Source organism: Cryptotermes secundus, unplaced genomic scaffold (genome assembly GCF_002891405.2).
Source record: "Cryptotermes secundus unplaced genomic scaffold, Csec_1.0 scaffold318, whole genome shotgun sequence".
Classification (NCBI taxonomy): Eukaryota; Metazoa; Arthropoda; class Insecta; order Blattodea; family Kalotermitidae; genus Cryptotermes; species Cryptotermes secundus.
Window position 1 is genome coordinate 2,323,081 of NW_019730108.1, and position 27,063 is coordinate 2,350,143.

Below are 27,063 nucleotides of genomic sequence, written 5' to 3' on the forward strand. Positions count from 1 at the left end.
GGGACGTAACAACAGGCCGAGCGATACATCGAACATGTCATTACATTCAGGCGAAGTTGTCCGGTTGCGCGCCTCATTGACCGGCCTGCACAATCGTCCATGACAACAAATCTCCCCATACCTCACTTCCCCCCTTCCCCCGCGCCACCACAATTCTTTTGCTGTAACAGAATAGAAATATTTTTATCCCATTCTTCGCACGCAACATGAATTTCCTTTCTTCCATTCCATTTCTCGTTTACAATCTATTATAGACTGGAGCGCTCCAACTGGAAAGTGGTAGAACTAAAAAGTTATATGAATCCATCTTCTGCGGCTCTGACGATAATGCTGCCAGATATTTCATTATAGAAACCTGTCAGGAGGGAAGTTAGCCGTTTTCATATTTCAGTTCTCATGTGAGTTATGTATTAGAAATAAATATTACAGTAAGTACTTGTTCAGTGTGGATTTGCTTATATACGCAGACACAAATGCGGGGAATTGAGGAGTGACGCCATTACCACCATTACTACCACCACTCCTTTCTAGAACTGTAATTTTATTTAGCGAAACAAGTTCTGGGGAGAATTGATCGCCTACTTTCGTTGATATGACAAAGACCTCATCGAAAATGACGCGTCCAAGAATTATTTTACCGTTGCTTGTGTATTTGTTGTCGCGTTAACGTTTTTACCGAGCCGTTACCTTGCAACGATAGTAGATATACACATACAGACTGACTGATGGGAGGGGTTTATGAAGTACGCCGTTGAGATGGGTTCAGGTGCCATGATATACATACCGAGTTTCATATAGACTGGTTCAGACATTCGAACTTTAATAAGGGGATACACAGACAGCATTGGAATCGCATAAGCCTACTTTCATTTTTACAAAATATATATACTTATATAAATGCCATGTACTGAAGGGTAAACAACGGGAAAATTATACCCGTACGTTGGATTTCAAGTTCTGATAGGGGTGTCTGTCGCCATGTGGTCCGACAAAAGTTGACCGAAGTTTCGGAGGAAATTACTTCCTCCATCTTCAGGGTTGAAGACTAAACCACGCAAACAGCAAGCAGAGTTGCTCGGTTGGCTCACATTCTTGCTGTTTGTTTGGTAAACTTCTACCAGACTACACGGCGTCACATCCCAGAAGATAGTACGTAAGTGCGACGGAAATTTGACTAAGAATTGGCCACGAACGCATCCTTCCAGATCTACTCCAATTTGGGTAATCCAAATGTCCAAAGTAACCCACAAAAAGTGGACAAAAAGAGTTCTGTCGTCGGGATGTAGCGTCGTGTCAACCGACGTTTCGGAGGAACATACTGCCTCAGTCATGTTCCTCCGAAACGTCGATTGACTGACGGCGTTATATCCCAAAAGACGTAGCCCCATAACCACCACTGTGAGAGTCTGAAACCATACAAAAGTGGGTAAGTTCACAGCCCTTGTAATCCAGATTTATTATTATCATTATTATTATTATTATATATGTATATATATATATGGTCTGTGGAGCTGCGATATCTCAGTCGCTATAGCTACGGGATGGACGGCCTGGATCGACTCCCGGAGGGGGTAAGAATTTTCTCTTCTACACAGGGTCAGAACCTCCTATCAATTGGGAATCAGGGGCTCTTTCCCAGGGGGCAAAGCGGGCGGAGCGTGATGCTGACCACCCACCTTCAACTATACGAAGGTCAAGAGAACGTGGATCTATACGTCCATTCCCCCATACGCCTATATCACATATCACATAGCGCTTGATTAGTTAAGCACTGGGACAACTTTACCTTACACAGGGTCCAGACAGTCTCTGGGGTCCACCCCTCATCCCATCCAATGAGAACCAGGGTTCCTCCGTTGGAGTAAAGCTGCCGGAGCGTGAAGCTGACCACTCACCTCCATGTAATGTCGAGGTGAAAAATGTTGGTTCTATACATCATCTCCCCTGTACGCCTTCGTAGCATAGTGCTTAATTAAACACGGACAACTTTGCGTCATATACTGTTGGGCTATCTTTTTGGGGATATTTCTCTTCCGAAATTTCCCTCATAAATCTATGCTCCCGTGTTCCCTCCCCCCAGACATCAGTGCCAGGGCACTGCATATTTCATTCGATTCAGGCATATCGATAATAATTTCAATTACACTCGCTTCAAAAATCCAATTAAGCACGGGAGTTTGTTAAACCTTCTCCTGTGGCCGCCTCCACCCCAAAGGCGCCAAGTGTGTTTTATTTAATTCGGCTAATAAAATCTTGTATTATTGATGTTAATATAAGCGAAATGTGTTACATTCTGAAACGCACCGCCATTGGGAGCCAAATTTTCTTTTTATAATGTGCAGAACCAGTTGATGTTACAAATTCTGTTTTTACAGTTCAGATGCTAACTTGATCACGTGCCGCTGAGCGATTTAGTGGTGTGCCGGCCTGTGCCACAACTACAGCGTTCACCTTGCAATATTGTATTTAAGCACCCTGTTACGCTACGCACGATGTATGACACAAACTCCGTCCTAAGTGCAACAATTTATTGTAGTTCTTTTGTCTTCTTTTCTTCTACACTACATGTTTCGGCCTTAAATGGCCATCATCAGGTGTATTTCTCTCACGTAGCTGTTACACTGCACGTAGTTTAAAATTTAAAAACACCAGCTTTCTTAATTGTTTATTTCTCCGTTGTTAAGAGGCCCCGATATATCAGAATCCCCTTGCTGATATTTGTCAGATATGTTTAAAATCTTTGTTAATTTACATACGTCAATTTGATTTTTGAATTTTTGCATTTTTAAAATCTTCAATTTAAATTTAAATTTTTTTAAATTTTAAGAAAATTTTAAATAAATCGCCAGTCTTAAAGTAACTCTGACTCTTCCAAGAATAGGCAATTGGAAGGGATCCGCCGTTCAGATAGGACGGAAACAAAGGAATATTGTTAGAAACCGTTGCCAGGCAATTACAAGTACACTACGTGAAGGAAAAGTGCGGAAATAGCGATAGTGTTATAGTTATCCGTATCCTATTCAAAACCCCGTCTATAGTCACACATATACGTGACAATATCTTATACTAGATCAAAGGGTTATATTTCGTTACGTTCGTAATCAATATGATTCCCAAATCCCCCCCCTTTCTGCTGCCAGTCCATACACTTTCCTCAGAATTTTGTTGTCCCACTTTTTTAACAAACTTCGTATTTTTCAGTCATGGAGATGTTTTTAAATCCATACATTAAAACTAGTTATAACATTATTTTTTTTACATTTTAAATTGTGGTTGAATTCTGACAGAGAACTGACATCACTCGTATAAGTAGAGACATCATCAGTTCAATTGGATTGAATTCAGTCAATTTGAAGTAAGTGAAGACAGAAATGCAGCGATTTACGGGCACAACTGTACTTAGGCCCCGCAGTAGTAATGACAACGGCAGGAGTAATGAACGTGAACCTAATGAGGACTTCTGAGAATTTTATGCCGTAGCAAAATCAGCATTTCGAGCTTACTGAAGCAGCCAGCACGGCCGCTAGATCTGTATTTGCATACTAATTGCCTGCTAATCCACTCCCTCGGTAATGTAACATTTTCCTGAGTGTAATTGCCTACTCTCCGGTCACGGTAGCCTAGCGGGCTAAGGTAGGCCGCACACCGGCATGCGTCAAGACATGTAATAGTCAAGACACGATGTCTGCATCATGACGCAAAGACAGAATCACAGTTGAAACGAACGAGATTATGAAAACCGCCACACACCGGTCTGTGTCATGATGCTGACCAATCACGAATGAAGTAAGACTGCGTCTTTTGTCTCATGTCTTGACGCAGTTGGTGTGCGGCTGCCCTAGGGCATGTATTGTCTTCGGTTACTGGGAAGCCGAGATCATAGGTTCGAATCGCTCACAAGGCATTGATGTTTGGTGTGTGTATGTATATTTATTCTGTGTTTGTGTTGTCGTGTGTTTAGGTAGAGGCCTTGCGACGAGCTGATCACCCGCCCAAGGAGTCCTACCGTCTGTAAAATGATCATGAAACTGAGAAATCAGCCCTATGGTCCAAAGTTGGAGCGGGAGAGGAAAAATCATACAAGTACTGCATCTGGGTTGAACACGATTTGAAAGCTCTCGCACTTCCGGTTTGACGTCAAGGGAAATGTGATAACGTCACTTCCGATATTCATATTTCTGTTGCGCTTACATTTATCCGTTTGCCGTTTACTTCACATAATTGCAATGGTGTTACCCAATTCGTAACTTTAACGCGATTAACGGAATTTGTGTGGCGGGGAAATATTCCAGAATCGACTGTAGATCGATATATTAAATGAAGGAAGAATTGACGGTGATGGAATTTGACCTGCCGCAGAGCCAGATGTCAGTGCATTTCTCGAACATGTCAATTCACGTTCATAGTTGCCTGTTTTCAGACCGACCCACCTACTGTCCTGTCCTTCAAGCAACAAAGGCCAGGCAGTTGCAAAACACCGTGTGTACTATGCAAGCCGTAAACATCGACAAAGCCTTCGGACGGCCCTTACCGTTGCTCTTGGTACAGTAAGGTTCAGGGTGTTCAGAATGAACGGTCATGGTCAACCATTTCTATGCAGAATTTACGTTGCGGTTTAGTATCCCTTGATATAACTGTAACCGATGTGTAGAATGTGTGGCTTGTTACCTCTGCGTTCCAATACGCCTTCAAGACATTTTCCTTAGGCACAGTGATAATACCTTTACCGTAGGATGTGGAAATAGTTGCTGTTCTTGTGTGTAACGGAGACCTTGTAGAGCGAAACAGTGATTTTTCCAATCAGCAGATTGCTGCTGGTCCTCGCCAGCACAGTTGTCTTGGTTTCGGGACCCATGACCATATTTTTGTCCTTTCCAAGACTTTTTACGTGTTTTGAAGTGGGGCCTCCTCTTCGACGAGAGGGGAGGTCAGACTACCACTGGTCACTCTCCCTCTACTGGGGAGTGACTCACTCACTCCCACTACTCCCGCGATTGAAAAACTCACTCCACTCTCTGCCTCGAAACTGGGATTCTCATAACCCTGGTTCGGTTGAACAAAAGTTTCAGAAGGAAAGAGACCATTAGGAAGATCTAGACGTAGGTGGGAGGATAATATTAAAGTGGATCTTAGAGCGATAGTATGGAATGATATGGACTGTATCGATCTAGATGAGGACGGGGACCAATGGAGGGCTCTTGTGAACACGGTAATGAACTTTCTGGTTCCGTAAAATGTTGGTAAGTTCCTGAGTAGCTAAGCTACTGGCAGCTTCTGAAGAAGGGCTCAACTCCATGGAGTTATTATCATGTAGTCTACAATCAGCTTCTTCATTAGCTAGTCTGTGCCGTGTTTGGAACATCTTTGAGATTGCGTCATTCAAATGTTTTTTTTTTTTTTTTTTCGCACGGATTTCGTTGTTGTTCGGTATTTCGTAAGCAACAGTGCTCTATGGAGTAACAGTTTATTTCCGTAATACAATGAAGGCCCGTCTTATCTTTGCAGCCATATTTCACTTTCAAATTCAACCCATAATTTTGATTAAAAAGCCCAGGAATTTCTGTTTAGCGTAAATAGTGGTAAGGAAATTTGAACATATCATCTGTGCAGTAGAAATTTGTCATACTTTATCAGACATATTATTATTATTATTATTGGAGGGGGTGGGTTTCCCCATGCACCGCTGCTAATAGTCTATTGTACGTCCCCCTTTGATATTCTACCAGTCTCCATACCCTGCCGGTACTGGTGCTCGCTATCAGGCCCGTTCAGCCAGCGAGGTTGGTTGTGGTACCCGATGCTTCCCCATCTACCGGAGGCATTGGAAAGTACTTGGGCGGGAATCTTTTTACCTAATTTTGCTCAGAGGTCTCAGAGACATGAGGATCTTTTACGTGCCTTAAATCTACGACACGGGACCCACGGCTTAAAGTCCCTCCCGGAGGGTTTGAACCCGCGTACCTTGAGTCATGAGGTGGGAACGTTACCCCTAGGCTACGGAGGCCGCTTTTATCAGACATAAGTATGCGACACGTACGAGTTGTAGCTGCATTGTGGGAGCGGAGACAAGGCACTTGCGTGGCCAAGCACATGATCGCTATCCGTAATCGTCCCATTGTGTGCGACTGGGCCTCGGTTTCTGGATTCAGAACATTTCTCCCCGTAATGTTAGTACAGGCCTCTGCTACTGATGCGTGCGTCGGCTTCATGAGAACGCGCGCCTGCGTTACGTACCCGGACTGGTCCTGGAATTATCTGTAGTGTGCTTTGAGGAAGATAAATCCGCAGTAACACTTAATGAGGGAATAGAGGAGACGAAATTTGGGTTCCCTCCCCACGTGTCTAGTGGCCTCAGCTAGTTCTAGTGTAATTACCTAATTACGGTATGTAGAAAATTTGAAATACTGCGGTGGCGAGTTAAAGGATTTCGTTATTTTTATGGTATTGAATAAAATAAACGAGTCTTGTAATATCATAGTTCAGTGTTTCAGAATAATTTATTGTTAATTTTCCACCATCGTTTGCTTCGATTATTATAAAAGATAAAGCTATCCCTGTAACAGGCCGTGGAGGCCCATACGGTTTTCAGACGTCGAAGCTCACAAATTTTCTAGATAGTCGGCTCACAGATGGCCGTGAGCTGGTCACCCTTACACGTCGGCCGCCCTTTACCGCCCAGGAAGATTCCTGGTACTCATTTCTGTTAGAGGCTGAGTCGACTCCAGGGCCATAGTGCGACTGGAAGGATTAGGTCAAATGAAAACCCAGTAACCTCATCGGGAATCAAATTGACAACACTCCGACTTGTAGCGCAGCGCCTGAACCCAGTACGCTACCGCGTGCACCCCACTATAATACTGCCCCTCCAACTGACACTTGTTTTTCTTTCAAGCAATTTACCCCGTGAAACATAAGTATAAGCAGAATCTTCCTACCGTTGCTAGGCAGTGGCTCAGTAAACATGTTCCTGCGGCAATGAATACACGCAACAATAGAGGAATTGTTGGACGCTTCGTTTTGTATGCAGTCCGTGTCTTATCAGAGGAAAGTCTGTGGGTCTGTGTATCCCCCTATTGTTCCTACGTAACGACTCAGTAAAGACGTTTCCGCGGCAGCGAAGAATAGTTGGAGGCGTATCAAAGGAAAGTATGCGATAAGTTCTTCCCAGAACTTCTTGTTATACTATTTTAGCTTGCAAATCGTCACATGCTGTCTACCTTAGGATACTGTCACGTGTAAGGGGTTAGCGTGACTAATAAAATTGGGCTCTGGATCTGATGATTGGATTTATTTGCATTTCTTTACAATTACAATCAGTTGCTACAGTTCGCACTCAATCTTGACTGCCAAGGCCTCCCTTTACTCTGCTTCTCGTTCTACGACTGACTGTAAACGACCGTCGTTGTCCCCTATAAACCTTCGGCACGGACCACGCACAGAAAACAAATTGACAACACTGCAACCTAGCAATTCCTCTATTGTTATAGGAACGGAAATTCTTCTATTGTTGCCTGCGTTACCTCGAGAATATGCTTAACGAAGATAGCTCAGCAATTTACTGTTCCAGCTGGTTGTCCCGGAATCGTGTTTTATCAAGCCGTTGTCTAGCAATGGACTATTCCATCACAATATATTACACTAAGTGAACACAAAGAGACTTGCATGCCTATGGCTTGAATTATTTTGGGTTCCAGCTGTCGCCATCAGAATTCCATGGCAACCTTTGTGGGAGTGAGGCACCTACATCTCCTACGACCCACCCCCCACATCCAGAGGTGCACATTAAATCCCACTGGAGCTTAAAGCCTGCCAGGGACACCTAAAGACGGCCTATCGGTTGACTCCAGGCCTTGTGGAATGGCGTCAGGGAATCTAGTTCTGTTTACAGACACGAGACACCCACCTCTCGCCGTCCTGTCATCTCCTGCGGCGTCCACACAAACACGTCTCACCGCACAGACCCCAGAACTGCCACATCGGCCTTTTTACGGTCTTGTCAGTGGCGGCTGGTTAACGGAATTGTACAGAAGTCAAATCGGCCGCATACTGCGTAATTATTTGAGAGCGGTAACTATGCGCACCTGTTCTGATATTAGTACGGCTCTGTATGTTCATGTGTGGTTGTCGGCTGTAAGCAATGACTGTTTCCTGAAGTAACATTTGACATTTGCATTTCGTAATGGAAATGTAGTATGACAGTTTTCCGACGTTTCGGAGGAACCTACCTAAGGGTAGAAGAGTAACTCAAGCAAGCAGGATGCTAGTTTCTGATTCGACGCTGAAGACAAGTCATTACATTCCTCCAAAACGTCGGTACACTTGTACCAGACTACACACCTTCCCTGTGCTTGATTAATTAAGCATTATAAGATGATGATATATTGGGGAGTGGACGTATAGCTCCACCGTTCTAGCCCTCGGCGCTAGTTGGAGATGATCGGTCAGCTTCATGCCCCCCCCCCCCCCCCNAATAGGTGGCTGGGTGGGCTCACCAGCAACTGTCTGGACGCTGTGGAGTACAGAAAAATCTTGCAGTGATGGGAATCGAACCCCGTCCGTCCATCCATCCATGACTCCATTTTCATGGAGTGACTGAGGGAAATCATGAAAAATGTCAGTGAGCATTGTGGTCTGGCCGGATCTAAGCGGCAGTATTGCTCGAGTCAGCGGGCTGAGTGCGGGTTGTAGCCTCCTGCAGTTCTTCACACTGGCACGGAAATAACAACTTTAAGGTCAGCATCTCACTACCGTCCTCCACGCTTACACCATTCATCATCCTGTCAGGCGCCATGGCAATGAAAGCATAGAAACAGAATGTTAAACAGGTGAAATGTTTCTCACCCCTCTATCTCTTTCTCGAGCCGTTTGGCATGTTACGCAGTGACTGTGGATAAGTGATTTGCTCCCCACTGGGTCTGCACTGCTGGAAGTATAAGCTACTAGGAGCAACAATGGTAACACTTTGGAGGGAAGGCTATGCCTTAGTCGTTACTGGCCATGCCGTGGCTAAGGCGGTTAGTCGCCGGCTTCCTACCGCGGCTGCCCGGCTTCGAGCCCAGATCGGGTCATGTGGGATTTGTGGTGGACAAAGTGGCACTGGGGCAGGTTTCTTCTCCGAGTACTTTGGTTTCCCCTGCCAATTCTCATCCCACAGACTGCTCCACACTCACCATCTGACAACCGGGGCTGGTACAATAGGCCAGTTATTGGCCGACGTACCAAGTGGACTCAGTCTCACCCTATCCCAAGAAACTTAAAAGAGAAACTAGTCGATGTAGGCACACTGAGCGGCATGCAACGGGTGAGGGGGGACATGGGGTACCGAAGCGTATTTTGAACTCTGTGATTTTGGATTTGCTGTGGCTTTTACTGCCGAGCTTGAATTAACAGATTGTTTCCTTAGGAACCCGGTTTATGAAACGCAGGATGACTTCGTGGTACACGGTCGTGGTCTTCGTGTGCCTCCATCGGGTGTCTTCTTCCCTGTCGATTGAAACCGTGTTGAAGCCACGGCACTGATCGACGTTTCGTAGAAACGTTCTCCTGCGTACTTGCGGAACGGTCGTGAAAGACGCAAGTTTCTGCTAGATGCGACACCAGAAAGGCCCTGCAATGCTTCGGTAGCCGAATTGCATATTTGCATCCTTTCAGCAGGAAATAAGCGATATTCTTCTGGAAGGTGATGCCGTGAAGTCTGGCAGAAATTAATTTACTTTTCGGAAGAATGTACTGCTTCCAAGCAGGATTACGTAATACTGATTGCTTTTTATGCTTACTTGTGACCCTGAATATGGAGGCAATATTTGTTCCGAAACATCGATGAACTTCTACCGGTCTACACGGCGTTACATCCCAGAAATTGTTCATAATCAGCATGAGTAAATGCCAACAAGTGAATATACTGCAGTCGATGAAAATTGCTACTTAGAATGTAGGTAACAGAGTGGTATGTCGACTGGCTAAGGGCTGGACGGCGGAGAGGTCGAAGTACGAGTCTCGGTAGGGGCAAGATATTTCTCCTGTCCACGTCGTTCGGATCGGTTCTGAATCCCACGCAACCTTCTATCAAATCTGTACAGGGTCTGTTGCCCCTCGGACAAAACGTCCCGGGCGTGAAACTAATCACTCACCTCCAACTAGTGCCGAGATAAAAAATACGTGGCTCTGTACACTCACTCCCACATAACCGTCATGGCGTAGTGCCTAATTCGTTAAGCAACGGGGCGGACAGCTTCTACGTTTACCGAAGGAAATCGTGGTTTTAACTTTAGCCTGAATTTCAGTCTATCCTTTAGCGCATAAACGTGTATGTTGGAAAAGTTGCCGAGCTGTGACGGCTGTTTAATTAGTTAACCTTCAGCAGTGGCCCTTCATCTAAAAGGAACTGGTTTCCATTCACAGGATTCTCTCTCACAACCTACCTACGTCTTAACATGTAGGCAGTTGCACCTGCTGGTATAGATTACCCTTCAATACTCGCGTGTTAGAGAAGTTGCCTACCATGGACGGCGCTTTCTGTAACTTTAAGCAACGTGATGAGGCGAACCGCTACATTTACGTGGCACGCACAGTGTTTCAATGAAATCTGGGGAGGCGGTTCTTTTCACCCGGTTATAATGTACTGAACTTTGTTCTTGCTGTATGATGAAGCATTCCAATACAAGGGCTTCGCTCGGAGCTGATTAATTAGAAGGTGAAGTTCGCGCGCTGATGAAATGGAGCGTGGTGCTTCGCAACATAAAGAGGCTGGACTCGTGGAACGCAGCCAGATATCTCGCCCCTTCATATCGGTTTCCTTTGTAACGGTATTTTATTTTAATGCGAGTCTCGCCAGTAATTTTGCTGTACTCGGAACGCGCTACGGAGCATTCGCAAGAATGGAACCCAGTTGAATGTTACAGTTACGGACTTCCTCTTATCCTTATGAGAATCCTTGGGCATTCCATGGTTTTCCTCTGTTTCTTCAGGCACATTCCAGTATAACAATGATATTAGGCCACGACAAATTCCTTCCAAATCCTGTCCGATTCATCACTGACTATCCTATCATTCGTTCGTTCGAATTGGTGTTGGCACTCGCCAGCACAGTCATTCTTGGTGTCGAGATCCATGACCAAGATTTTATACTCTGCCAAACATGTACGTGTTTAGAACTTGGGCTGTCTGTTCGGTGAGGAGAGTGGTCGGTCTCTATATGATATCTATCTGCTAATTTTTTTGCTGTGCCTCGCCAGCACAGTTATTCTTGGTTCCGATCCCCACGGGACTCACGACCATATTTCGGATTTGACGCTTCGCCAACGTGGAGGACCAGGTCCCTGTATTTATATCCCCCCGTACAGTTTCAAGTACTGGCAGTACCGTTAAATAAACAACACAAAGCCTTGCACGACTCATTCAGAACCGAGAGTAAAGTTAATTTCTGAATGTCATATGCTACTGGCCTTGGTGTTCATTTATTGCTGTACAGATCCGCTGTTGCAAAACCAAACCACGTTACTGATATCACACTTCGTTGTTTAGTCTTTCTGTAGTTACATATTCTTGATGCTGAAAGACGAGCTCTGTCTTCTGGGATATAACGCCGTGTAGTTCGTTGAAAGTCATCCACGTTTCGGAGTAATATACCGTCTCCATGTTCAGGGTCGATGAATAAAACAAGGAAAAAACTAGCGACTTGTTCTTCCGGAACTCCCCTTGACTTTCAACGGATTGCACTGCGTTATACCCCAGAAGACATGGCTCTTCATAATCACCGCTGTGAAAACCTCGAATTCTACAAATTTCATAGTTCAGCTTGTGCTTCATGTAAACTGATGGTTTTGATCGAGGGCTGTAGCAGCTTACTTAACTCCATCCCGTGTGGTATAATCTGGGCCGCTTTATCTGATGGGTAAAGTGGGGAGGGGCCTAAGACTCAAGCCGAGCGAGCGTCTGTACCTTGTGCTTAAACTTTGTAAAACTTTTTCTGAATTTTCGAGTGTATTTGCGGACTATTTTAACATGTTATAGTAAATTTTGAATAATTGTTATATTTCTGTTTGTTTTATATTTTGATATTGACGCGATTTATGTGTGCGACTATAGACGGGGTATAGATTTGTGAATGGATTTACTGACCACTTGTACACACGACTCAGAACTACAAGCAATTACAGTGCCACCGCTGATCTCCACAGTTTACAACTCACTGCTGCAATCGCTAAGTCTTCTCCACCCCTCAGTGTCTTCATCAGCCGTTTCCTGACAACGGCTTCTGACAGTGCAGATTCTTCAGCTTCCCACGCTTAGGTCCTATCTTCACAGCTTCCCATGCAGACCTCAGCTCCAAACTGACAACTGTCTGGGTCGCTCCAATCGTTTTCCTTGTAACCAGTTTGGACGGACCGAGTAGAAAACACAGTTTCCCATAGTTTCTGTCATTATGCTCGTATTGGTTGCCGCGGAAACGTGATTACCGATCCGTTGCCTAGAAAAGGATTGCATAACACCGTTGTTTATCTGCCTGTTGCATAGCAACGGTTGTACATGTTACGGTATCTTCTTATGCGTTCCGGTTTTGTTAATGTAAATAAATACTTAACCAATCTTTTCATTTTTAAAGGAGAATTTCGGTCATACACGTAAGATTATTATTTTTCCTTCCAGTCGCACTATGGTCCTGTGGTCGACTCTGTCTGTAACAGAAATTAGTACCAGGAATCTTCCTGGGGGGTAAAGGGCGGCCGGCGCGTAAGGCTGACAACTTCACCACCATCTGTGAGCCGATTGTCTAGAAAATATGGGAGCCTCGACGTCTCACAACCCTATGGGACTCCACGGCCTCTTACAGGGATAGCTTTACTTACATTTAGACTGACTTAAATTCTTTGTTTTATTAAATTAGGGCAAATTTAATTCAATTTTTATTTATATGAAACAACGTTGACCAGAAGCTCGTACTCTGCCCAGAACCCACTATCACCCTAATGCTTTTTGCTTGGTTATCTGGCGATGCAGTTAGTATTCAGATCCTATAGCGTCAGGTGGTAGAACTACGGAAACCCTCAGCCGTTTCCCTGGCCAAGATTCGAACTGAGGGCCACTCGGCAGTGATCTCCGGTAGCAAAATTAATTTAAATCCGTGTATATCGAGGATGATGCGATGGACAGGGCATGTAGCACGAATGGTAGAGAAGCTGAATTCATGTAAGATATTGGTCGGGAAATCAGAAGGAATGTCCACTGGAAAGACCAAGACGTAGGTGGATGGACAATATTAAAATGGATCCCAGAGAGATAGGATGGGATGGTATGGATTGGATTGACCTGGCTGAGGATAGGGACCAGTGGAGGGCTCTTGTGAACACGGTAATGAAGCATTAGGTTCCATAAAACGCTGTGAATTTCTTGAGTAGCTGCACAACTGGCGGCTTCTCAAGAAGGGCTCAGCTCCATGAGTGAGTGAGTAACATACAAGCGTGCTTATAATTTGTTATAATTGTCGGTTTCTGATACGCCCCTCGTGAAGACGTGAAGACGTGTAGTTCTCGCTTTTAGCTTGGGTTGGAGAGGCTTGACGAGAGTAATTGCAGTTATGAAGCGTGTGCCTTGAGAGGCGGTGGCTACGCGTGATGAGCCGGTGCTGTGCGTCTATCTCGTGACGGTGTTACCAGACCTCTGCTCCCGCTACCGAGAGTTTCGAGAGCTAATTTACGTCTTGATTACGCCCTCTCACGTTTTGGTGTAGATTTTGTAGTGTGTTTCGGATGTCAGGCAGTTCCTACACTTTGAAGGGGGTTAATTCTTCAGTCGAAGTTTACCTACGCCTCTCACCTCCCTCTTCGTCTCTACAATCGTCTTCTGTCTGCAGAAGCCTTACGTGATCTTCCTTTCCTCCTGAATACGTGCGCAGTTGACTGACGTGAACTGTTGTGCTCTATAAATAACTTGATGTATGTCAGCCCGTACATTGCAGTTTCAGTTAAATATTGCTAGCGTAGGTACGTTTCTGGGGGCCCGGACGTAGCTGGAGGATTTGTTGTCCTCATCCAATCAATGTTAACTCCATACACAACGAAGCTTGTTCCTTTTTTACCAGATAGTGCTGCTATCTACAGAGTTGAAAGGGAAACTAGGAACAATAAATTCCTTCTGTTTGGTTGTCTTCTGTAGCTGCAACTGAGCCTGTGTTCACTGTTAGTAGCCGGAGAGCAGTATCCGACTTCGGCTGTTAACCGGCTCTTAGTATCCGACCTCCGCGCCATAGCTCAAGCGGTTAGTCGCTGGATTCCCACCGCGGCGGCCCGGGTTCGATCCCGGGTCTGGTTAAGTGGGATTTGTGGTGGACAAAGTGGCGCTGGCGCAGGTTTTCTCCGAGTACTTCTGTTTCCCCTGCCAATCTTCATTCCACCAATTGCTCCACAATCACCCTCACCTATCATCTGGGGCTGGTACAATAGGCCAGAAGTGGCCACAGTACAAGGGACTTAGTCTCACCTCAGTAGCATTAAAAATAATAGTATCCGACCTCAATTGTTACCCAGCTCTTAGTATCCGACCTCGACTATCAATCGGCTCTTAGTACCCGACCTCGACTGTTAACCGGCCCTTTGTATCCAATCGAGACTGTTAACCAGTTCTTAGTGTCCGGCCGCGACTGTCAACCGGCTCTTAGTATCCGACCTTGACTGTTAACCGGCTCTTAGAATCAGGCTTCTACTGTTAACCGGCTCTTATGCTTCCGATCTCGACTGTTGCACTACATTTTCAGTGGATGTTACACGTCCGTAGAGTGCGCTGTGTAGCGACAGCACACGTATGCTATTTGTATGCAGTTCGCGAAATGCTTGAGCTCATTTTCATACACCGTAAATGGTCTTTATGAGAGTAGGTTCGTTACAGTAACCCGGGGAGGGCTCAGGTGGAAACAGAACTTCTCACAAATAAAACCCAATCCGATTATAGCCCCAAACAGAAACAGTCAGTAAAATGCAGCGGTCCGTGCTTCGGAGCTGGTGGGAATTTTGGACAACTGTCTCGAATGCAGAGGAATGAAAGCAATTGTTTGTGGTAACCTCAGAAGCTTTTCATTGTGTGGCGTCTCATTCAAACAGTTCCTCAGACACAACTTCAGAATAAGTCCTTCGCATCATCTGTTCTTGCTATAACAGCAGACTGTCTGAAAGTAAAGTGAATTTCCCGTTGCCTTCCATTTCATGTAAAGAATATTAATATTTTGAAGTGAATCTATTCAGGGCGAGTGACTTAAAGTCCTGTGGTTACTATACGTACCACCCGCTTTAACACACCAAAACTCTGCATTCTGCCCACAGAGTGTATCTGTGTGTTCCATATGGTTCTCACAGTAAACGGCGGTTTTTTTTCCCCAAGGAAGGAATTAGTGTCTTTAAAATCCCGTGTGGAGGCGGGCTCTAACACCTCCCCCGTAGCCCTGAGAGTCCAGAGGGCGATGAAAAGGGAACGCGCTGCCGGCCACCCTGTCACAAGAGCGATATAAATATGGGGACGACTCGAATCTGAGACAGTAAAAATGTGATCATGAGTCCCGTGGGACTCGGACCGGAGAATGATTGTGCTGACGAGGGCCGATAAATATGTGTTAATCAGAGCTTTCAATCTAGTTTCAAATTTGTATCTGTTGGATCAATACCATTGCCGTTACTGTGCTGAAGTGGGACCGTGTTTGTGTTTCAGAGCATGCCTCAGACTCCGCAGTCTGGGAAAAGTTTCAGCGCTCTGCTGAATGGCGGCGCCCCTGGGGAACACAGCTCCAGTGTGGAATCGGTCCTGGAGTCCGGACCTCGCCCGGATCATGTAAGTTCCCTCGATTCTTACACGAGATTGGACGTTCTCAAAGGTTTAATCAGCGCATGCTTACATAAACTGTTTCCGCTTGTGCCCTTTGGTTCGAGTTGATGTATCTTTATCTCGATGGGCCCTTTCTTTGTTTGTCTGAAACAGTTGAGGGACCGTGATAGCATAGTCTGTATAGCGACTTGCTATGGGCTGGACGACCGAAGAGTCGGAGTTCGAGTTCTGGCAGGGTGAAGAATTTTCTCCACGTCGTCCAGACTGGCTCAAGGGCGAAGCTAGTGTCGAGGTCAAGACAATGTGGATCTATACCTCCACTCCCCCATACGTCTTCATGGCGTAGTGCTTAGATAAGCACAGGGACAACTTTACCTTTTACCTGACGTGAAACAGTTGAACCATAGGCTTACATTGTGTGATCTCATGGGGCGAGAACCGTTGTACATATTTTGATCAAAATTTATGTTGGGGGGGGGGAGGTCCTTGCACAACTGGCGTGCGTACCGGAATGGTTAATGATTACATTTTCTAATTTTGTCACTGTCTGCAAGAGAATGCCGAAGTAATTTAGTGAAGTAGGACGCGTTTGCATCATTCCAAGAAGCTGTTGGCCCGGTTTCTTATCCTTGTGAGGAAGAGCATTGGTGTCCTACCCACGGCCACGCTGGAAGCTACTGCGCATGTCCAGTGAGTTGCGCGGCCAATATCTCGTGACTTTCCACCATTTTGACTGTCACGTCGTTTCTTCTGCTTCTCCGTGCTCATTGTTTAGTGCATTTCTCATTTTACGCGTTTTCCATATACGCGGGAGATTTTCAGGAACGTTAGCCGTTACGGACTCTGAACTCGTAACTGTCTGGTTGAGGATGCTGAAGATAATGGAAAAACAGAATAAGAAAATAGATCAGATCGGAAATGGGGGGAAAAATTAACGAATATGAAGAATGGAAGAAGATGCGATAGAAGGAGAATAAAGAACGTCAAAAGCATAGCATAGAAATTATGGAGGCAGTTGGAGTGAGGAGGAAATTGAGAGACATGAGAAGATAAAGGAGAGTAAGGAAGAAAAGGGAATAAAGTGGATGAGTATAAGAAAAGAAGGGAAACATTTGATGCTAACCGTTCCACAAAAAAACTAACGAGCCTTTGGTCTCGGCACGTTGTGTGGAACAGATCGCTGGTCATTGCGCTGTGGTTGCCTTGTATAATGTATGGGCATGGGAGGAGGGGGGCTGTTGTGGCCGCGCAGTGATGGCGGACGGTTGGTTCGTGGTTAGAGACTTCTCAGTTTTAAAAGCTCGTGAACTTGTAATGAATGTATCGGCCCTTTTGTGTTCTTTAACCTTGTGTGTCATGCCTCTTCCTCTGACTGTTCCCACGCAGTAAAGGCCGTCCCCTCTCTGTCGGACACTGTGTACAACCTGTGGCCCTCACGTCCCTTCGAGGCGCACACATGTGTTGGCAATAGATGCAGCTTGAGTACTGCCTGACCCTAACACAACCTCAGACCTCACTAAACCTTATGACCTTTGAGGTTCTCATTGCGGTATGAAGAATGCCCTCTTCTTAGATGACGCCGTATAGTCCTATATTGTTTGCCGACGTTTCGGAGGAACATGTAACTCCACATTCAGCATAGGAGATCTATATTTTGTGTGTGCGTATAGGGAGATTGTGAAGAATTCTGTCTTCAAGGTTATAACTCCATGTAGTTCGTTGAAAGTCAACTGACGTTTCGGTGGAATATGTTTCCTTCATCTACAGGGTCGAAAAATAAGACAGGCAAGAAAGCAGCGTGAAAGCAGTTGGGAAGCAGAGCTTGGCTTGGCTTATATTTCGACCCTGAATGTATATTACCCTTGTATTATTGGGGTAGTTAAGGAAATGTGGTTAACAGAAGACTCTATATAGGCCCGTAGATTTGATGGGTAACTAATGGTGCTTACGGAATTTTGATGCAGAAACCCTTTGGAAGGTATCCTACCCAGTGGAAGGGAAACATCCGCGGTTAGAAGCCGCTACTATGCAACGGATAGCGAAGATCGAGAAGACTTTATGTGTGCTGTAGTTACAGTAATCTTTGGAGTGTGTAACTCAGTGTGACTGTGTTATTGTCCAATAAATCCCGTTACCAATCCAAACCTCGTCTCTAGCCACATTGACCACGTGACAATATCATCTTCAGCTGAAACAGCATCGTTTCAATAACGCAAGAATTAATGTAACATATTCATTGTGTGTAGTATGTCCTTTATTGTTTGTGTAGATTTGTGTTCTGTATTTTGTTTGAGCGTGGTGTGTTATTTGTTATTGTGGTACCACCGGGTAAAACCAATTTGCAGTTTAAATAAATAATGATAATAATAATATGTGAGAATTGTGTTCAGTAGCGGTGCTGAACCTTCAGCCTTCTGTTACAAGACTTGATCACTTGCAGTTAGTTTGTTGTATACTGAAATATTCTTTCGTTTAGAGCGAATAAAACATGGGAATGACTTTTTCCATCGTTATCCTGTCTGAGCGAATGACATTTCTTTAACACTTTCCGTGTTATCAGCGATATATGTCGCTCATGTACAGCACGGGCTTCTGTTATAAACTTATTCGTTTTTTTAACAGTGCAGGAGAAAAGAACGTAACTCCTTCCTTTACCAGATAATCTCATCATGGAACGCTGAATGTGTATTTAAGGAAATTCGGCCTTGTCTCTTCTCATGAATAAATGACTGTTAATGAATATTTATATAACAGTTTTTTAACACTGCAGACTTCGTGACAGATTGCTTTATAATGTAACAACTGCATATAATTTGAACATAATTTAATGTCGCTTCCTCTTTCGGCTTGTGACCTATTCATTATCTCTACATAACTCATTATTTTGTAACCCGTTTTCAGCGCGTCAGCGTTACGCACGTCAGATTCATTGCGTGGAAGGTAAAAAGCAGCAAACACGGAGAAGAGTAAGCCCCACTCTGCTATTTATGTCTGCATGTTAAGGGGAAAGTTATGCAGCTTGGCTCTGGGTATTATAACCCAGCGAATTTATAGTCCGCCATCTTGCGCCTTGATATCCACAGCAAGTGTCGCATTCGCGAGGTTAACGAAGACAAGGGATTACGTGCGGTGAGGATATGCAATGCTTACTGTAAGTTCAAACCTGTATTAACGGACCTTCCCGGGTGGCTGCGCTTTTTAAGCCAAACACCCTTTTGGACGCTTATACGCCGGGGCTGTAATTCTAATCTTGCGTAAGGGATGGTTGTTGGCAAGACCGTTCTACCAGATGGCCAGTTTACCCACTGCGCACGCGTCACTACCATGGGCGTCATATTCCACTAACTCAACAGTGATTACGAAGAGACGGGGCCTTCTAGGTTGCATTGTCCTGTAGTGTGGACGCGGTAAGGCGTTTCGTAAGAATATGTCGCTTACATGTTCAGAGTTGAAGATTAAGTCAAGCAAGAAATGATCGGAAATATGTGGCAGGATGATTTCTTGAGTAGTGATGTTTCTCCGAAACGTCGGTCTGTCTCCCACCTACACGGCGTTACAACCCGTAAGCTAGTGCTTCCACTATTTAAGAATGTTGAGGTTCCAGCAGTGACGCCACATGTCATTAACATGTACACGGTCGAATAGTTCTTGGTTGCTAGGAGCACGGGCAGTAAACGGCATTACTAGTGTCAGCAGTGATTTTGGGGTTAGTGTGAAGAGCTTATTTTAAATTTCCTTTATGCCCTTGTTTTCGATCTTTATCGATATCTCCACAATTCAAATTCTTCTGTTAATTGCGATGGAAATATCCATTTGGCGAAACGTCGCATTGTTTTGCAGAATATTTGACGGTTGGCAGGCCCAGGAAGCCAGTAATCCTGAATTTGTATTCCTAGTTTGGTGAAACGAGACAAGAAACATAAAACCAATTAAGAAAAAAGAAGTTCTGGGAAGAACTGATCCCCTACTTTCTTTGATACGTCAAGAACTACATAGTAAAAAGACGCGTCCAACTATTCTTCTTTGCTGCGGGAACGTATTTACCGGGTTGTTACCTAGCAACGATAACGGAACACACAGACAGAACCACAGACACAAGCGTCCAACAACTCTTCTGATGTTGTACGTATTCGTTGCCGCAGGATCGTGTCTACTGAGCCATTGCCTAGAACCGAAAGGGCGGATACTCTTAACCGAGCCGTTGCCTAGCAACGATAGGACCGATGCACAGACCAATGAGGGGGATTCATGAAGTACGCCGTTAAGATGGGCTCAGTTGCCACGATATACATACCGAGTTCCTTAAACATTGGTTTTGCGATTCAAAAGTTAATGGGATACACAGACAGCATGAATGTAGCATAAGCCTACTTTAATTTTTTTCAAATTAAGGGAAGTAGGCTGAAGTACAGACGGTTTTTAGTCCTCAAGCGAACTATACTGACCGAGCGACCTCCGTTTTTGTCGGCGAAGTTAGTGCCAATTTTTGCGGATAGAGGGTATCGTGTGGTGGGCTCAACGAATCCTCACGGCCGTTCATCTCGGGCTTCTAGACCGTAGCCGTTACTTTTACACTCAAATAGCTCCTCAGTTATCTTCACGAGGTTGAATGGAGCCCTTTGTAGACCCACTACTCAGAAAATCTGGTAGCGCCGGGAATGGTACCCGGGATCTCTGGATCCGTAGCCAGGAACTCTGACCACTAGACCACGGAGGCGGCAAGTAGGCTCATAAGTCCCATCAGTCTGTATGTCTACATTGCTAGGCAACGGTTCGGTAAATAAATTCTTGCGGCAACGAATGCAGGCAACAGTGGAAGTTCTGCTGGACGCGTGTCTGTGTATCCTATTGTTGCTAGGTAACAACTCAAATACGTTTCCGCGGCAACGAAGAATTATTGGAGGTGTTATTTTCTATGCGATACAGATATCGAAGGAAGGTATGCTGTTCTTCCCATAACGTCTTGTTTTTTATACAGGCTCATACCGTTAAGTAAAGGATTGTTAGGCCGCGTCATAGCTCAAGCGGTTAGTCGCTGGCTTCCCACCGCGGCGGCCCGGGTTCGGTCCCGTGTCTGGTCAAGTGGGATTTGTGGTGGACAAAGTGGCGCTGGAGCAGGTTTTGTCCGAGTACTTCGGTTTCCTCTGCCAATCTTCATTCCACCAATTGCTCCACAATCACCCTCACCTATCATCTGGGGCTGGTACAATAGGCCAGAAGTCCCACCCCGCTAGCAGTAAAAATAATAATAAAAGTAGTTTTAATTTATAAGCAAAACGGAACGGGGACATTTCATTCTCATCTGTTGGTACCTGCAGTCCCACGGAAGGCATACAGAACGTCTGAATTATCTTGTAAGGCGCAAAATCCACTTTATTTCCTTTTGTTATAACGAGCCGCTAAACCTTAAGAGCTCTTTAGCCTATTCTTGTTGCTTAATGTGAAGTATCTAGACCATGTGAACTCTATTCCGTGTTATGGAGTTGTATTTTAACCCCTTTACCTCTTGCTTCTCGAGTATATAATGGGGTTATACTGTACTCATCCCCTTTCTCCAGGCTTTTGATGCACCCCTATTTCCTTTGTATAGGGCAAAAAGAAACTTAACATGTATAGCCTTACGTGCGTGTGGAATTGTATACCTGCTCCCTGTTATACTCTCCTTCACCCATATTTCTGAACGTCGCTTTGCCCTGTACGCTCATATTTTCCTCCTCGTTTCTCAAGATAGATAAAGGTTCTACTTTTTACTTCCCTTTCTAGTGAGTTAGCTTTTATTTGTTAAATTTACCCACCGTTTTCCCCTGCAAAGCTGCAAGAAGGAAGGTGAATTTGGCGCTGTGTGTTGAAGGCATAATTTTGTATTCAGGGCTCCTGACATGTACCGTCTTTCAGCAAGATATTATGAAGTCTCAAACAACAATATGACATTATTACCTCTCTAAGAAAGAAAAATAAACGCAGGAGAGAAGACTGAGGGCTGGGGTGGAGAGTGAACCAGGTGAATTGCTGTAGATTGATAATGATACAGTGAGTCAGGAAAGGTGACTCAAGTCAGCATGTTTATTTTGAAGTTAAATTTGCGGCGTGTGATTTCAGCGCTTGAAACGAGTGAACAGCGAAAGCGATTCCTACAGCTGTCCAAACTCTTGACTGTGTTGCCAAGCAACCGTCGTGTAGTTACCATTTAAGTCATTTGTCAGTTGTGAAAAGAAACACCTGAACTCCTGACTTTGCCGTACAACTAACTGTACTGTGCAGGTGTGTGTGTGTGTGGGGGGGGGGCGGTTTGATTGTAGGATTTTCAAATGGCTATTCTCACAGTCTCCTGGACGACCGTGTGGTCAATAACATGACGAACATTTGTCTATAATGTATTGTCACATGAATGAGTGTGACTATGGACGGGGGTTTGGATTGCTGACGCGATGTATTGCCCACTTATACACATGACTCGTAACTATCAGTATTTTTTATTGCTAGTGGGGCGGGACTAAGTCCCTTGTACTGCGGCCACTTCTGGCCTATTGTACGAGCCCCAGATGATAGGTGAGGGTGATTGTGGAGAAATTGGTGGAATGAAGATTGTCAGGGGAAACCGAAGTACTCGGAGAAAACCTGCCCCAGCGCCACTTTGTCCACCACAAATCCCACTTGACCAGATCCGGGATCGAACCCGGGCCACCGCGGTGGGAAGCCAGCGACTAACAGCTTGAGCTTTGATGCGGCCCTAACCACAAGTTACAACAAGAGATGCAGTGGTTTACACACTCTTAGAGATCACTGCAACCACAGCACACATACAGTCTGCTATGTCTTCACCAGTCGTTTCCTGGTAACGGATGCTGACAATGTCCTCTGCTTACGTCCTTACCGTCTGGCGAATATCCCACAACCCACTAAGCTCAAAGTCAAAATTATGATACGACCGACGGTCTGTCGGCCAGTCTGTCTTGGAATTAAGCACCCATCTGGGGCTTGCGACCAGATCTTTGTTACTGTCACACAGTTCCAGGTTTGTTGATGTGGGGCGCTCTCTCTGACGAGAGTCACAAACAGCAGCCTGTTGTCAGTGTCTAAACTCTGTCCCGCATATAAGCCCTCGGCGCTGACCGCCCAGAAAACACCGCTTTCCAGTCAGTCCGTTGGCACGCTGGCTGCTTCCTACCAATGGCTATTGTCTCATTTCGTGGCCGTTGCCTAGCAACGGGTCTGTACTCCAAAATATATAATATACGTATCTTACGAAAAATAATATGTCGCGCTGTTACACCAGGCATGTGAAACTGCTTGAATGGATCCTGTCAATCATGAACTTATACTCACTTTACTTTGATTTAAACGAGATCTGATATATCGAATTAATCACACGCCAGTATCAGAAATTCTTATATTTTAAAGGCCAGTGCAGCGTGGATCGTCCAGTCAATGTCTGACCTACTCCTGTTTCTAGAAGAGTCATCCAGAATACCTTTCCAGATTTTCCAGATTTACCCAACTTCTTGGGCATTAGGAATGATTTGCCCATGGCGTGAGCATTCTTTCCCTGCCTCAAAGCACACTTCCCTCCATGTGGACGTCCCAAACTGTTACACGTAGCTCTCGCTGCGTTATATTACTTACTGCATTCCCAAGTATTTGTTCTGAATTTCCGAGCACGAATGTAGCGACTATATGCCACTCTTTTCCTGACCGTTTATACTGCGCACCGCGAGGCAATGATACAGAAAGTGTCCCTTGTTAAGGTGAAGTGTGATATGAACATTCAGAGTAATAAACAACGTTTTAAATAAAGAGCATAAACTTGGAGCGTGACAGGTGCATGGAATTACTCGTTACTACGCAGCGCTTAGGATGAAGATGTTTCTTAATTACTGACTGTAAGTCTGCAGGCATATGCCCCTTACGCAGTAAAGTAAGCTGTCACAGTGGCAGGGTGTAATCCCTACGCAACGTTTGGGGTTCCCACTAAGCTTACGGTATTATGGGATTGTGAGGCCGTTCTGTTTGGTACATAGGTATCAGCGTTTCGGAGGAATCTATTGCCTCCTTTTTCAGGGTCGAAGAGTGATTGTGACATTCTCTACTTTTGTAGATATTAACGTTTCGGAGGAACACCTTGCCTCCATTTTCAGGGTCGAAGAATGATTGTGATATTCTCTACTTCTGTAGATATTAACGTTTCGGAGGAAAATCTTGCCTCCATTTTCAGGGTGGAAATGTGATTATGACGTTCTGTGCTTTGTTAGATACCAACGTTTCGGAGGTACGCCTTGCCTCCATTTTCAGGGTCGAAAAGCGATTGTGGCATCCTCTACTTTTGTAGATATTAACGTTTCGGAGGAACACCTTGCTTCCATTTTCAGGATCGAAGAGTGATTGTGACATCGTCTACTTTTGTACATATTAACATTTCGGAGGAACATTTTCCTTCCATTTTCAGGGTGGAAAGGTGATTATGACGTCCTGTACTTTTGTAGATACCAACGTTTCGGAGGAACTCCTCACCTCCATTTTCAGTGTGGAGAAGTGATTATAACATGGTGTAGCTTGGTAGATACCAAAGTTTCGGAGAAACACCGTGCCTCCATTTTCAGTGTGGAAAACTATTATAACGTCCTGTAGTTTGGTAGATACTGACGTTTCGGAAGAACCTGCAGCCTCAATTTTCTTTTTATAATAGTGGATGTGACGTCATATAATCAAATACAGTAGAACTTGGTTATAACGTCATCAAAGGGACCTAAAAATAGTGTCGTTATAAACGAATGTCGTTGTAACCGAAATGGGCACTTCCACAGTAGCCTTATGTTAGTCACGTAAAAATCTACCAAAACCCGAGTTAAAATGTTGCATTTTTTAGTGAAATACGTAGTTAAGTACAGACTAACGTAACATTAACGTGGAATTGCCCAAATGTGTAATATCAAAGACATATTACAGCGCTTTTCACTGACAATACACACCGCACTAATACTGTATATTAAAGGTAGGCCTACTCACCAAATTACAGTAGATTACATCAATTGTTGTGCCTTACTGTACCTAGATACGAGTACAGTAATCAGTTATCTTCATCTGTTTCCTGTTACTTGCCCAATACACACTTTCTAAATTACGTTAACAACCTGCCGCGTCCTCTTGCACTATTCACGCAGTCCCACCCCACAACCTTGTTTTCGCATAAATCCCACGCTCCTCTTGCATCCCGCGGTCGTATTCTTCCAGGACAGTCACATCAGCAAGTAGAGAAAGTGAGGGTGGGCAGACACATCGAACTTTCCTAGGATATCAGAGAAATTCAGGAATGAAAATGACGTTACATACGAGGTTGATGCATTTGTGCATGTCGTACTAAGCAAGGTATAAAAACAGTTGCGTTATGAGGAATTAGTTCGTACCATTAAATATTTGACGCAATAGACAAGGTGTCGCAGAAACCGATGTTGCTATAACCAGGTTTTACTGTATATACCAAAGTTTCGTTGCCTCCTTCAGGACAGAAGATTGGAGTAGGCTGTTCCTCCATTGAGGGTCTGAGAGTGAATGTGATGCCGTATAGACCAGTAGGTATTATCCAACGTTTTTAGCAAACTTCTGCCTCTATCATCAGGATAGAAGAATGTATGTGACGCCGTGTAGTTTACTGAACTGATGCAGTAAACTCTGTAGGCCTGGTTGTTAGTTTAAAGTTCTTGCTCTTCTCAGCGCACAGGAAGAAAAGAAAGCATAAGGAGTTCTTCCCAGAGATTATTGTTAGTACTGTTAATATTACACTAGAATCTTCGTCCCGCATGGCTACACCAGATATTTAAAAAAAAATAATGTTTCAAAAATGTCTTCTGAATAATTAATTTTCCTGAGAACGACGACAGAAATCGACAGAGAGACTATTGTTGACACATCCGTCTGCCGGCAGAATTAGTACTATCTGTAACCATACTGTGCTGTACTCTCTCTGTGGACTGTGTTACCACTAACTCGCACGGCGTCGTTGCGTTTTTATTGCAGGGAGAGATTTCTCACGAAGGTTTCATCTCTGTCGCGTGACCACAATTCGCTTGATGTCCTGGCGTTCCATTTAACCTGATGAGCAATTTGTTACACCACTCGCGGATGTAACGTAATTAAACCATTAATATATTCATTGCTTAGTGCGTGACCGGGATAACCCGGGCAATCCATCATGCATGACGTCACCATCCCCTTTACTGTCAGCAATAAAAAATAATTGGCCTCTGCAGTATCTTCTTTATACAGCACAGCAAGTAGGGGTGGGTGGACGGAACCCCCAGAGGCATTTATATCAATTTTATGCTGCAAGCCGACACAATCACTGCACCGTCCTCCTTTTGTTTGCGAGTAACCTCTTCCCCCCCCCCCCCCCCCCCCCCCCCTCTGNCAAGGTACAGCCATCGAAGGAATTCACTTCTGCTTCAGGTTCAAGCTGTTGTTGTATTTCCCTCTGACATTAAAGGAGGAACACAGACCGAGGGTGTTTGAGAATATCTGGACCGAAGAGAGATGAAGTGACAGGAGGTTGGAGAAAACTGCATAATGAGGAGCTTTGTAACTTGTACTCTTCTCCAAGTGTAATTAGAATGTTCAGGTCAAGGAGGATGAGATGGGCAGGGCATGTAGCGCGCATGGGCGAGAGGAGGAGTGCTTATAGGATATTGGTGTGAAAGCCAGAAGGTAAGATACCACTAAGAAGACCTAGACGTAGATGGGACGATAATATGAAATTGATCTTTGTTAGAATGAGGTTGGTATAGTGAATTGGTCTTGCTAAGGATAGGGACTGGAGGAGGGCTCTTGGTAAAGTCTTGAGTAGCTGCGCAACTGGCAGATTGTCAGGTAGGGCTCCGTGGATTTAGTTATGTTTCCATAGGCTAGTGCTGAAGCTTAGGCTTTTAGTCACCGTGTTCCTGTCGCGGAGGCCTGGGTTCGATCCCACAGCAGGTCATGTGGGATTTGTGGTGATCAGAGTCACACTGGGGCACGTTTTCTCCGAGAACTTTGGTTTCCCCTTGCAATTTTCATTCCACAAACTGATACATATTGAACATATAAATTCCACCGTCAATGCAACAATTGTTTATTAATATATATAGCTCTACATGTTTCGACCCTAGCGAGCCATCCTCAGGTGCTGCAAGTCTGGAATCTGATATAAAATAAATTACCAAGCACAGAAGAAGCCTGACATTTCGATGGAGTTGTAAATGTGGGTCGCTAGTAAGCTACACGTGT

General features: G+C 44.7%; 1 protein-coding gene across 3 annotated transcripts in view; it reads left to right on the plus strand.

Annotated features, from left to right (window-relative positions):
• Positions 1-27,063, plus strand: part of LOC111866120 (ras-GEF domain-containing family member 1B) — a 576,878-nt gene that overhangs the window by 467,990 nt on the left and 81,825 nt on the right. For all 3 annotated transcript variants that reach the window (XM_023854750.2, XM_023854748.2, XM_023854749.1), the window contains one exon: positions 15,697-15,816. In XM_023854750.2, the coding sequence (XP_023710518.1) occupies positions 15,697-15,816 (120 nt within the window). The remainder of the gene's footprint in view (positions 1-15,696; positions 15,817-27,063) is intronic.